The 11967-nt window shown below is 35.8% G+C and overlaps 1 protein-coding gene and 1 long non-coding RNA gene across 2 annotated transcripts; both read right to left on the bottom strand.

The window, feature by feature from the left end:
* Positions 1 to 1843: 1843 nt before the first annotated feature.
* LOC131593297 (uncharacterized) lies at positions 1844 to 3235 on the bottom strand. The gene is made up of 3 exons (XM_058865749.1): positions 2878 to 3235; positions 2548 to 2667; positions 1844 to 2274 (listed from the first exon to the last, which is right to left on the bottom strand). The coding sequence occupies exons 1-3, from the start codon at positions 3233 to 3235 to the stop codon at positions 1844 to 1846; spliced, it is 909 nt and encodes a 302-aa protein (XP_058721732.1).
* Positions 3236 to 5861: 2626 nt separating this feature from the next.
* Positions 5862 to 8386, bottom strand: LOC131621846 (uncharacterized). The gene is made up of 6 exons (XR_009289690.1): positions 7949 to 8386; positions 7641 to 7801; positions 7436 to 7515; positions 6963 to 7016; positions 6702 to 6778; positions 5862 to 6002 (listed from the first exon to the last, which is right to left on the bottom strand). It is a non-coding gene; the product is annotated as an uncharacterized LOC131621846 (long non-coding RNA).
* Between the last annotated feature and the right edge of the window lie 3581 nt (positions 8387 to 11967).

Here is an 11967-nt window from a genome sequence, read left to right as displayed (position 1 = left end):
CTGTTTTGGATCATTAACACTTGGAACACACATTTCCATCCATAACTTTTTTGCTTTGTAGGTGAAATCGTGTTTGAAGTTGCAGGGGTCCTCAAAAAGTTCTAAGCGCCCAGAAAGATTCCTTGGACATCACTAAAGGATTCTAGATTGAATTGGTAGCTCAGAAACACCTCTAAGAAAGAGTTGATTCTCACTTTCAGAGGTATTTTGCTTAAACTCGAGCATACTCATTTGTGCATTGTTTGTTGCATTTCTTGATTTCATTGTGTTCAGAATAATGTAGGGAACAAAAGCCTTAAACTTTTAGGGCCTGATTGTTAGAATTGATCATCTAATTTGATTTTGAGTTTTTAGGGTTCTTAGTTATTTTCCAGAAATTCACATTCATCTCTGACTTTTAATGTAAGTTAATTATGTGGTTAGATTCATGATTAAATGCTGATCAGCTTAGAGTCTTAAATTGTTAAAAATGATTAAGTTTTGAAAAATTTTTAATTTTTGTTGTTCCGGACACGGGATATTTATAAGGACACGACCTATAGCATATAATGAGCATTTGGCCGAGCACTAAGCTTTACCCTGGCGAGGTATAAGTCAGCCGAGAATTGTGTGTAGGCAGAATCAGGTACTTAACCGGAAGTCGGGATGTTACAAGCTATTAATGGGCAGTTATAAGCGTTACAAACTATTATGGGTGGTTACAGACGTTACGAGTGGTTAATAGTCGGTTACAAGTCATTAAGATTCGATTATAGATCTTAATGAAACTTGCCTACACTATAAAATGAGGTTAGGGGCTAAGGACATGGATAAGCTGGTCCACACCCGACCACCCTCTCTTTATCTCAAGATCTCTCTCTGCAGCATACGTATAAGAGGCACCATGCATCACTTGACAGACTCACGAAGGGGCTCCCGTAAGAGGGATAAGCCAGACACCATCTTGGGACAGTACCTACTGCTAAGGTAGCACCGAAATCCCCAAATTCAATCACCAAAATCATCCATCCCTAAACTTCCCTCATCACTGAGGACAAGCTCCATGTAACCAGTTTTTTACACAACCATATTTCATTTCTTATCAGCTATTAGGGACATTCATATTCTCATCAGTACCAACAACAATAATTCAACACAGATTAATCGATACACACCAAGCATTCACAGATTCATAAATTCAACACGAGAACACAAAATTAGCAGTAAAATTATACAACCCTAAATCCCACATAACAACTATCATACAATCGATTATATTAGTCGAACCCCACCCTTACCTTTGGATTGAACAGAGCTCGAAAATTTGATCGGTAACCGCAATCTCTAACACTGCAACTCTCAAATTCCAAACTGCTAGCACAAAACCCTTAGTTCTTATGTTCCTCTTTCTCTGTTACGTGACTACTTCTGTTTTCTTTGGTTTTGGTTTGATAACTACTACTACTAACAAAACCTAACTTAATAAATGGGCTTCTAAACTCATGTTTGGGTTTTACTAACTAATACCCCTCAATTTCTAATTCACACCTATAATTAAATCCAACCAAATTTATTTAATAACTCCTAAATTAAATAATAATTCTAATAGTATTTATCTTCCGACTTTATTCATCTTTCTACCCGATTATTAATTAAATCTACATATCATTGCAAAGTACTCAATTTAATTAAAATTATTTAATTAAATACGGGTGTTACAACTCTCCCCCACTTAGAATATTTTCGTCCTCGAAAATTTACCTATTTCAAACAACTCTGGGTAGGAGTCTCACATCTTGTTCTCCAATTCCCACGTCATGCTTTCTCCGGCAGCTCCCAACCAGACAACTTTCAACAATGCAATTTATTTTCCTCTCAGAGTCTTCATTTCCCGATCCGCAATTTGCACAGGCTTAGTCTCCACAGTTAGATTATCCCACACTTGCAGGCCATCCACCTGCACCACATGAGACGGATCTGGAATGTACTTTTGAAGTTGCGACACAAGGAACACATCGTGCAAATTTGAAAGATTTGGTGGCAACGCCACTCGGTAAGCAACTTTTCCAACTCTGTCCAAAATCTGATAAGGACCGATAAAACGAGGAGTGAGCTTCTTAGACTTCAAAGCGCTCCCAACACCAGTCACAGGTGTGACTCTCAAAAACACATAGTCACCAGCTTGAAATTCCAAATCCTTCCTCCTCTTGTCATGATAGCTCTTCTGTCTACTCTGAGAAGCTATCATCTTCTCTTGAATAAACTTCACCTCCTCGGTAGTTTCTCGAACAATCTCTGGTCCAAGTACTACACTCTCTTCAGATTCATGCCAACATAACAGAGTCCTACACCTCCGACCATACAACGCTTCAAAAGGTGCCATTTCGATACTAGAATGGTGACTATTATTATAAGTGAACTCGATCAACAAAAGATAAGTATCCCATGAACCTCCCTGCTCGAGAACACATGCTCTCAATAAATCCTCCAATGACTGAATAGTCCTCTCTGTCTGACCATCCGTCTGCGGATGATACGCCGAACTCAACCTCAACTTAGAACCCAAACCTTCTTGCAAGCTCTTCCAAAAATGCGAAGTGAATCTCTGATCCCTATCCGAGACAATACTCAGAGGAATACCATGCAACTTCACAATCACTCTGATGTAGATCTCTACCAACTTTGCAACTGGATATATGATGTTAATAGGTATGAAATGAGCCGACTTTGTAATCCTATCAACAATCACCCATATAGAATCATGTCCTCTTGCAGTATTAGGTAATCCCGTCACGAAATCCATCGAAATGCTATCCCATTTCCATTCTGGAATTTCTAACGGTTGCATCAACCCTGCACGCTTCTGGTGTTCAACTTTCGATTTCTGACAAGTCAAACACGCATACACAAAACGTGCCACATCCTCTTTCATTCCTGGACACCAAAATATCTTCTTTAAATCTTGGTACATTTTAGTAGCTCCAAGATGAACACTCAAGTTACTCTTGTGGCCTTCTTTTAGAATCATCCTTCTCATATCGACATCCTCAGGAATACAAATTCGATCATGCAGTCTCAACACACCATACGCATCTATCTTAAAGTTACTCTTCTCTGATTGGTTACGACCAACCATAATGTCCACCAGTTTCACATCCAACTTATGAGCCTCCTTCATATTATCCAGAAAATCATTATTAACCTTAAGCATTCCCAACTTAATACTCTGCGGTGTCACTTCACAAACCAAACTCATGTCTCGGAACTGCTCAATCAATTCTAACTCCTTAACCATCATAACTGACATATGCAAGGTCTTTCGGCTTAAAGCATCAGCCACCATTATAGCTTTACCTGGATGATAATTCAACCCAAAATCATAATCCTTCAGCAATTCTAACCACCTTCGATGTCTCATATTCAGCTCCTTCTGATCAAATAGATACTTTAAACTCTTATGGTCACTATAAACTTCAAATCTAGAACCATAGAGATGATGTCTCCAAATCTTCAGCACAAAAACAACCGCAACAAGTTCTAAATCATGCGTAGGGTAGTTCTTTTCATGAATTCTCATCTGCCTCGACGCATAAGCAATCACCTTATCATTCTGCATAAGCACACCACCTAAACCCATCAGGGAAGCATCACAATATACCATAAAAGGTTATCCCGGATTAGGTAATGTCAAAACCGGAGCCGTCGTCAATCTCTTCTTCAACTCTACAAAGCTCTCTTTGCACTGTGTATCCCACACAAAAACTTTACCTTTACAAGTCAACTTGGTTAACGGAAGTGCCAACTTAGAGAATCCTTCGATAAACCGTCTATAGTAACCGGCTAGACCCAAGAAGCTTCTAATATTTGTTGCTGACTTCGGAGATTCCCATTGCAACACAACATCTACCTTAGATGGATCTATAATAATGCCACTACCAGATACGACATGACCAAGGAAACTGACCTCTCTCAACCAAAATTTTCACTTGGACAACTTTGCATACAATTTCCTTTCTTTCAGCACTTGCAACACCGTCCTCAAATGATCCACATGTTCTTCTTTTGACTTCGAATATATCAAGAGGTCGTCTATGAACACTACAAAAAATTGACTAGCCAATAGTTGGATTACCTGTGTAGGGTCAAACCTCCAAGGCTACTATTCATCTTCTTCCACCTTCAGCCATAACTTTAGATACGAATATGAATCTCCATTTGCTTCGACCTTGCTACAATACCACCGTAGTGAAACCTGCAGAAACAAAACACAGCAAAAACAATGAAAACGATAACTCTATTAGCCCAGTTTGCATGAAAATAAGTCCCTGATCATGAGTACGGGGTCTGTTTGGTCGGAAAACCCCTGTAGGTGTAAACTCGACGAGAGCCTTAAGTTTGCCCTAACCATGGAAAACTTTTCCCTATGCACTGTGGCATCATTCCAACAATCCAGACCTATTCTAAATCATACAAGAAACTTAAATATATGGTTAGATTCGAGTTAAACACGTGAGATCATAAAAAACAAAATTCAAATATGTATGGGATGGTATGAACGTGATATCAATGTTCCACACATCATGGAACCTTATCCATAGTTTGTGCTTGCTCAATACTACCTTGGGGAGAATCTGGGACGATTATTTGGTCTTGAGAAGAGCTTCAGAGATGAACACGATTTTTTTTAATTTTTTGTAAGTAGGAATCCTAGTCTCCTTGCTCAACCTTTTGTTCTTAGGGCTTGAGAATTGTTGTGTTTATATCATGGGTCCAATTAGGTTAGCATTAGTGTAGAAAATATTTGCTAATCAATGTGAGAATATTTGATTTGGAAGAAAACCAAAGATTTCCCTTTTTAGCTCAAATCTCATCCAATCACTTGCCAATCTTATTATTTTCGAAAATATCAGATCCCATGGCTTGCTTGGACCTCAATGTGAGGGCAATAGTGTAGTTTTCATGATGTCAAAACATTGTGAATCAACTACAACTTAAGTGGGATCATAGAAACCAAGCAAATGCAACAAAGACAAGTATTTTTGGCTACAAGACACTAATAGGTCGACTCATTGACACTATAGGTCAACCTACTGCAAGCATTTTCTGAAAAAATCTATGCAAGGGCTGAATGCGTCGACGCATTACATGCATAGGTCGACGCATGGAACTTTGGTGTAATCTCGGGTATGCGCACGCTGACTCTTCAGGTCGACGCATCAACTTTGGGTGATTCAAGTGCAAGAGCAAAATGCGTCGACGCATTGATGGAATAGGTCGACGCATAGCATTTTGAGGAACTCACTGGAATGCGCACGCCGACCCTTCAGGTCGACGCAAGTGTCACACTTTGCTTATTTTCAAGTGCAATACCTTCTACAGGTCGACCTATATAGGGGAACAGGTCGACATGTCGCTTCTCAAACTGGTTTTTGCTATTTTCAAATTGGCCTATGTATTATGTGTGGTAGGGGTGGACATCGGTTCGGGCCGGTTCGGGTTCGGGCCCAAAACCCCAATCCGGCCCAACCCTCGGGTGCAATCTATTGGCCCAATTCCGACCAAATTAATTATCGGTTTTTTCGGGTTCGGTTTAAACCGGGTTCGGTTAGTAAAATCGGTTTTTTTCGGATAGTTGAGCCCAATTTTAAAATCATTATTTTTTATATTTTTGTTTGAGTCTGTTTGACCAAAAATGCCCAAAACACTAATTTTTTTTTGTTATTGGGCCATAAATATTTCAATCCTAAAACACAATGAGCTTTTGTTTTGTATTTTTTAAAAATTGTGAATAAACAATTTATTATAAAAAAATTGAATTATTTAAAGAAATTTAATCCTTTTATCTAAAGACAATTAAAAATCAAATAATTCCTTACCTTGAAATTTCTAAATAACAAAAATAAAAAATTCAATAAAATATGATATAATATTACAATAACATACACAATACAAATAATAAATTATCTCCATTCCTCAAAGCCCAAATTCATTAATTCTTCAGCATATTTAAATCATTTCAAATCCTGTAACATCAAAGATAGTTAGAGGATTAGAGATTGCACGTTGAATATTAACAGCAAAATCTCTCTATTAATGATAATAATTAATAGATCACAAAATTCAAAATTGATAACCAAAAATAATATTAATTTAATGCTATTTAAACTTATTGATTTTAATCCCTATCATTATTAAAACTCATAAACTCTAATAAATCATCCATAAAACACACAAATAAATTAAGTTAAAATATTATTTATAATTATCCAAAAAATTCAAACAACACACTTTATAATCATTTATACACATTAAAAAATTAAAATTTCTTATCAAGGAATAAAAACATAATTTCACAGATGGAACAAAACAAATTATAACAAGTCAATTTATTAACATACACAGAAGCAAAACATTAATAAAAATTAAAACTAAAATTAAAAGAGAGATTTTGCTAAACATTAATTAATAAAAAATAAAACTAAAAAATTTACAATAGCAAAACATTAATTAATTTAACTATACTAAAAAAATACTAAAATTAAAACTCATACATTCAAAAATATTATACTAAAATTATAAATATTTTTTATAATCAATGTTTGATTTAACTCCAAACAATAAAACTAATAAATTCTAATAAATTATCCATAAAACACATAATAAAAGTAAATGATTATTAAAATAAGAAAAAAAGTAATAAAGGAGTGGAGAATGAAATTTACCAGAACTGGTATGGAAAATACTCTATTGCAGGACATTATGTTTGGTCTGCAATGGTTCTCAGGTTGAGGCCCTGTAACTGAAAACATAAAATGTTCTTCAATACACATTATCAACAGAAAACATATTAGAAAATAAAATAAGAAACCAATAACATGAACCTCACAAGTTTCTTGTTCAACCTACACAACAATCACAGAAAAACAAATCTATTGGTTCAATGTGAGAAAGGGATAAAACTTTCACAAAGTTAAAAAACTTACACAACTCTTCCTACAAATTATATTAACACCTGCAAGTCCTGATTCTACGGCGTCCTGATTCAGCAAACAATCGTTATGCATAGAAGTGACAAGTCAGCTTCAAATTCAAGTTTACAACATTTAGACAACAAATTATATTGCTCAGCAGCAATGTATCATTATATAACAAACTGTGCTTCTAACACTGCTTTATTATATTAGCTAAATAGGGGTGTAGAAACATGATTAAAGCCACCAGTGTGTTTGGGAACAGACATTGCAAATACAATGTATATCATATCCAATATTTTCTTTTTTGAAAATTCATTGCAACTAAGAAAAACTAAAACCATTAGTTATATGATAAAACTGTACTTCAAACATTTTCAAAAACTGAAACCATTAGTATTATGATAAAGCCAAAAACACTCAAGTAGTAAATTATACTCTAATGAAATAAACCTTATGAGATTTTCAACCAATAGTTCACTAACCTTATGTTTTTAGAACTTGAGTTTTCTTTTCAAGGCCATATAATCTATGTAATCTCTGAAAACTTTAGAGATCTTTCCAGCTGCAATAAGAGTATACATATTAAAAAATCTTATTAAACATACTTTAAATCAGTTCAAAAGCTATACAGATTAAAAAACTGTAACTATAGATCCTTAAAAAAATTAAAAATCAACAAAAACTAACTATATGTTGTCTTCATTTCATTCAAGCACTTGAATCACCTCTCATGGCTTCAAATCAGTTCATCACCTGAGAATAAAACACAACAACAGAACACACTTTAAAAAAAACAAAAACTTAACTTTAGAAATCACAAATAGATCTGCTTTCAATCCCCTTTAGACCTGCATCAGAAATCTTAACTTTAGAAATCCAGAATTAAGATAACCCTAAATCAGATAACCCTAAATCATAACTTCAAACATACTTTAAACACATACAGAACATAACCCTAAATTATAAAAGAGTTGAAATCACAAAAAAAAATTAACCTTTTGAATATTGAGATAATAGTAGGAATCATCGGTGAAATGAAGATATAGAGGCGTGAAGACAAAACATTTGTGGACGGTGAAAGACTGTTACACATGAAGGGATACAAAACACACAAAAATCTTTGTACTAGGATGGAGTGCGGCGCAGATTTCACATGAAGGCTGAGATTTAGGGTTAGGAAATGATAAGAAGGTTAAGTAGCAAGTTGAACATGGACTGGGTTGGTTGGAGTACAAGGCCCATAAAAACATTAATGGACTCGGTCGGATTAGGATTCCGACGGGCCCAAGAATACAAACCGTTTCCGACCAAACTAAACCGCCTCAACCCTTTGTAACCACCCGACGACCCGACGGTCCGAACCGATCCGATCCAAAAGCTCAAAAAACGCACGGGCCGGACCGGGTTCGGTCGGTTGATGTTTTCTTGTCCACCCCTAATGTGTGGTATAAATATTCAAATGATCATTCTCAAGCATTTTTAACAAGAAACGTGAAAGATAGACTCAAGCTTCTTCTCATCTTCAACCTTTCGCTTATTGATCGAAAATCACACATAATCATCTTTTTCGATCGGAGTAAGGAACGTGTGTTGATAAGGTTCGACGGTAGACATTTGTCTTGTTCGTGATTCGACGGTAGACATTTATCTTGTTCGAGTGAAGATTGTTGAGGGTGTTTCTTGTATAAAACCGTAGGGTTTTTCCTTCTTCATCAAAGTTTTGGTACGAAGGTTTTTGACGATCGGTTCGCTTTGGAAATAAATTCAGCCGTGCATAAGGGTTTGAGGGATTGAAGATCCGCTCAACAAACTTGCTACAACCAGAGGATTGAGAAAGGATTGATCGGTGAAGATCATTGACATTGACTTGATTCAACTTGAATTAAGGGGAGGATCGAATTATATTCAATTTTACTGCATATGTGTAGTTGGTGATTGGTACATTCTATCCTTGTTATACATTTTGCAATCAAATAAAACTTTCCTAATTTCATTTGAAATTAGGGGCAGACGTACTCCTGCGAGGACGATAGAGGAACTGCCTTAACAAATCTCGTGTTCCTTATAGATTTTACTTTTATCTTGTTCCATCTATTTTCGTTTATTTCCATTGTTGAGCAAAAACTAAGGTTTGGTAAATATCGATCACCAAGTGTTCGATAAAATTACTCAATCAATTTTTTGTTCAAATTTTAGAGAAAACGTTCATTGAGAGTAATATACCATCTAGTGTGCAATTAATAAAATTGATATATTCGTTAAAACGTAATTCATTATTTGTCAATTTTCATCCGTAAGGTTTATCGCACATATCTGGTCCCCGATAACGTAATCACTCTTAGACGATTAAGTGATTCAGGGAAGTCACGTTTCAAAAGCTAAAATTTTCTTAAGTCGGAAAAAGGTGGTCTATTCACCCCCCCTCTAGACCATTCCTATCGTCTAACACTCAAGAATGGTAAGAAACAATCCTTGCACTTAAAGATTTGATTTTTCATATTTTATTTTAATTAAAATTGGATTTAAATGAATAAATTCCAAAATAAATAAAATAAAATGAAAAGAAACGTGGAATTGGCCTTAGAGATTATAGATGGGCTTAAAAACAAGTTTAGATCATAAGAACTTAGGCCCATTTGGAAGATTTTTGACTTTGACAAGTATTTTTCTTCATGCACCTCTTCAAAAATGCTCAACTTGTGCAACTTGTATCTTGCTCAATTTTCAACATTTTTAGGTGTTCTTGGACTTTTTAGAAAGCTCAAAGGGTCCTATAAGCACTCCTTTTAGTTTCATTTTCATTGAACTTTCCATGTTCATATACACCTCTTTGCAAAAAGATGACTTTTGTTGACTTTTCAAAAGGACCTATAATGTTTTGGCTCCTATCTTTGAAATGATGCATTTCTTGGTCTTGGACCCAACATCAAAGTTGTAGAGGATGAAATTTCCTTGAGAATAGGCTTTTGTTGGACAATTTCTAATAAAACATGTGATAGTTATGGCCAGTCAAAGTTCAGTTGACTTTTAGGTCAAAAACCCTAGTTTAGAAACTTTATCTTTTGATGATTTTCCTTATGAATCATGATCAACCCTTGATCAAATGATGAATGTAACTTCAAAACATTGATGTTGACCAAAAATCAGGAGTTTTGACTGTAATTTGACCATAGTTGACTTTTAGGTTAAACTAGTCGATTGTTGATCATTTGAGTTTTTGACTGTGCAAACTTGTACTATGAGGCTTAAAACTTGGCCTGAAGATACTCTGAAACATTTGAGATACCATTAAGTCCACTTGTGGTCTCAGAGGTCCCATTTTCCTTGATTAAATCCAAACCCTAATTTTGGTCCTCATTGCCTAGGAGGAGAGTGAACAATTAGAGATTGTATGAGCCTGTGGAGATTACATGAGCCAAACTATCTTGAAATACAGTGGGCAAATTTTGGAGTATGACATTGATACTAGAGCGACTCATTCTTTTATTTCTTTGGATTGTGCTAAGAGATTAAATTTGGAAATATCTGATATAAATGGAAGTATGGTTACTAATACTCCTGCGTCAGGTTTAGTGACTACTTCGTTTGCTTGTTTGAATTGTCCGATTGATATTTTTGGTAGGGAGTTCGGAATGGACTTAGTGTGCCTTCCGCTAGAATAACTTGATGTCATCTTGGGAATGAACTGGTTGGAATTCAACCGAGTTCGTATTAATTGTTTTACAAAGACGGTTATTTTTCCGGAAGTTGTCGGTGTTAAGGACTTAGCAATGACTGTTAGACAGGTGGACGAGGCGGTTAAGGATGGGGCTGCCGTATTCATGTTGTTTGCTTCAATAAAAGTTAAAGGAAAAGCGGTGAGTAGTGAATTACCGGTTGTGCGTGACTTTCCAGAAGTTTTTCCAGAAGATGTTAGAGAGTTGTCACCTAAGAGAGAAGTGGAATTTGCTATTGATTTGATTCCTGGAACTAGTCTTGTGTCGATGGCGCCTTATCGTATGTCGGCATTTGAGTTGGCTGAATTGAAGAGTCAATTAGAAGAGTTGCTTGAGAAGGAATTCATTCGTTCTAGTGTTTCACCGTGGGGTGCGCCGGTGTTGTTAGTGAAGAAGAAAGAAGGTTCGATGAGACTGTGTGTTGATTATAGACAGTTGAATAAAGTTACTATCAAGAATTGGTACCCGTTACCAAGAATTGACGATTTGATGGATAAATTGGTTGGGGCATGTGTATTCAGTAAAATTGATCTGAGGTCTGGGTATCATCAAATTCGTGTAAAAGCGGATGATATTCAGAAGACTACATTCAGGACAAGGTATGGTCATTACGAGTATACAGTGGTGCCATTTGGAGTAACTAATGCACCTGGTGTTTTCATGGAGTACATGAATATGATTTTTCATCCTTATCTTGATAAGTTAGTAGTGGTGTTTATAGACGATATTCTGATATATTCCAAGAGCGAAGAAGAACATGCGGAAAATCTTAGAGTTGTGTTGGAATTGTTAAAAGTGAAGAAGCTTTATGCTAACTTGTCGAATTATGAATTCTGGTTAAGTGAAGTAAGTTTTATTGGCCATGTAATTTCCAAGAATGGTATTGCTGTAGTTCCTACGAATGTAGAAGCAGTATCTTAATGGGAAGCTCCGAAGTCAGTTTTCGAGATTCGTAGTTTTCTTGGTCTTGCAGGTTACTATAGAAAGTTTATAGAACGATTTTCAAAGTTAGTATTGCCATTAACTAAGTTGACTAGAAAGGGTCAAGCATTCATTTGGGATTCGTAATGTGAAGAAGGATTTCAAGAGTTAAAGAGAAGGTTGACTAGTGCTCCTATTCTGATTTTTCCGAATCCGGCGGAATCTTTTGTAGTATATTGTGATGCTTCATTAATGGGATTAGGTGGTGTATTAATGCAGAATCAGCAGGTAGTGGCTTATACGTCGAGAAACTTAAGGTTCATGAAAGGAATTATCTGACTCGTGATTTAGAGTTGGCAGCGGTGGTCTTTGTGTTG

Source organism: Vicia villosa, linkage group LG1 (genome assembly GCF_029867415.1).
Source record: "Vicia villosa cultivar HV-30 ecotype Madison, WI linkage group LG1, Vvil1.0, whole genome shotgun sequence".
NCBI lineage: Eukaryota > Viridiplantae > Streptophyta > Magnoliopsida > Fabales > Fabaceae > Vicia > Vicia villosa.
The sequence above is the reverse complement of the archived record's forward strand: the minus strand, read 5'-3'. Positions and strand labels throughout refer to the sequence as shown.

Coding starts and splice junctions, on each gene's coding strand:
- LOC131593297 (XM_058865749.1), bottom strand. CDS start 3,235: ATGAGTTTGGTTTGTGAAGTGACACCGCAGAGTATTAAGTTGGGAATG. Junction 2,668..2,877: donor GGCACGTTTTGTGTATGCGT/GTTTGACTTGTC, acceptor TCATATATCCAG/TTGCAAAGTTGGTAGAGATC. Junction 2,275..2,547: donor TTGGAAGAGCTTGCAAGAAG/GTTTGGGTTCTA, acceptor TACTTGGACCAG/AGATTGTTCGAGAAACTACC.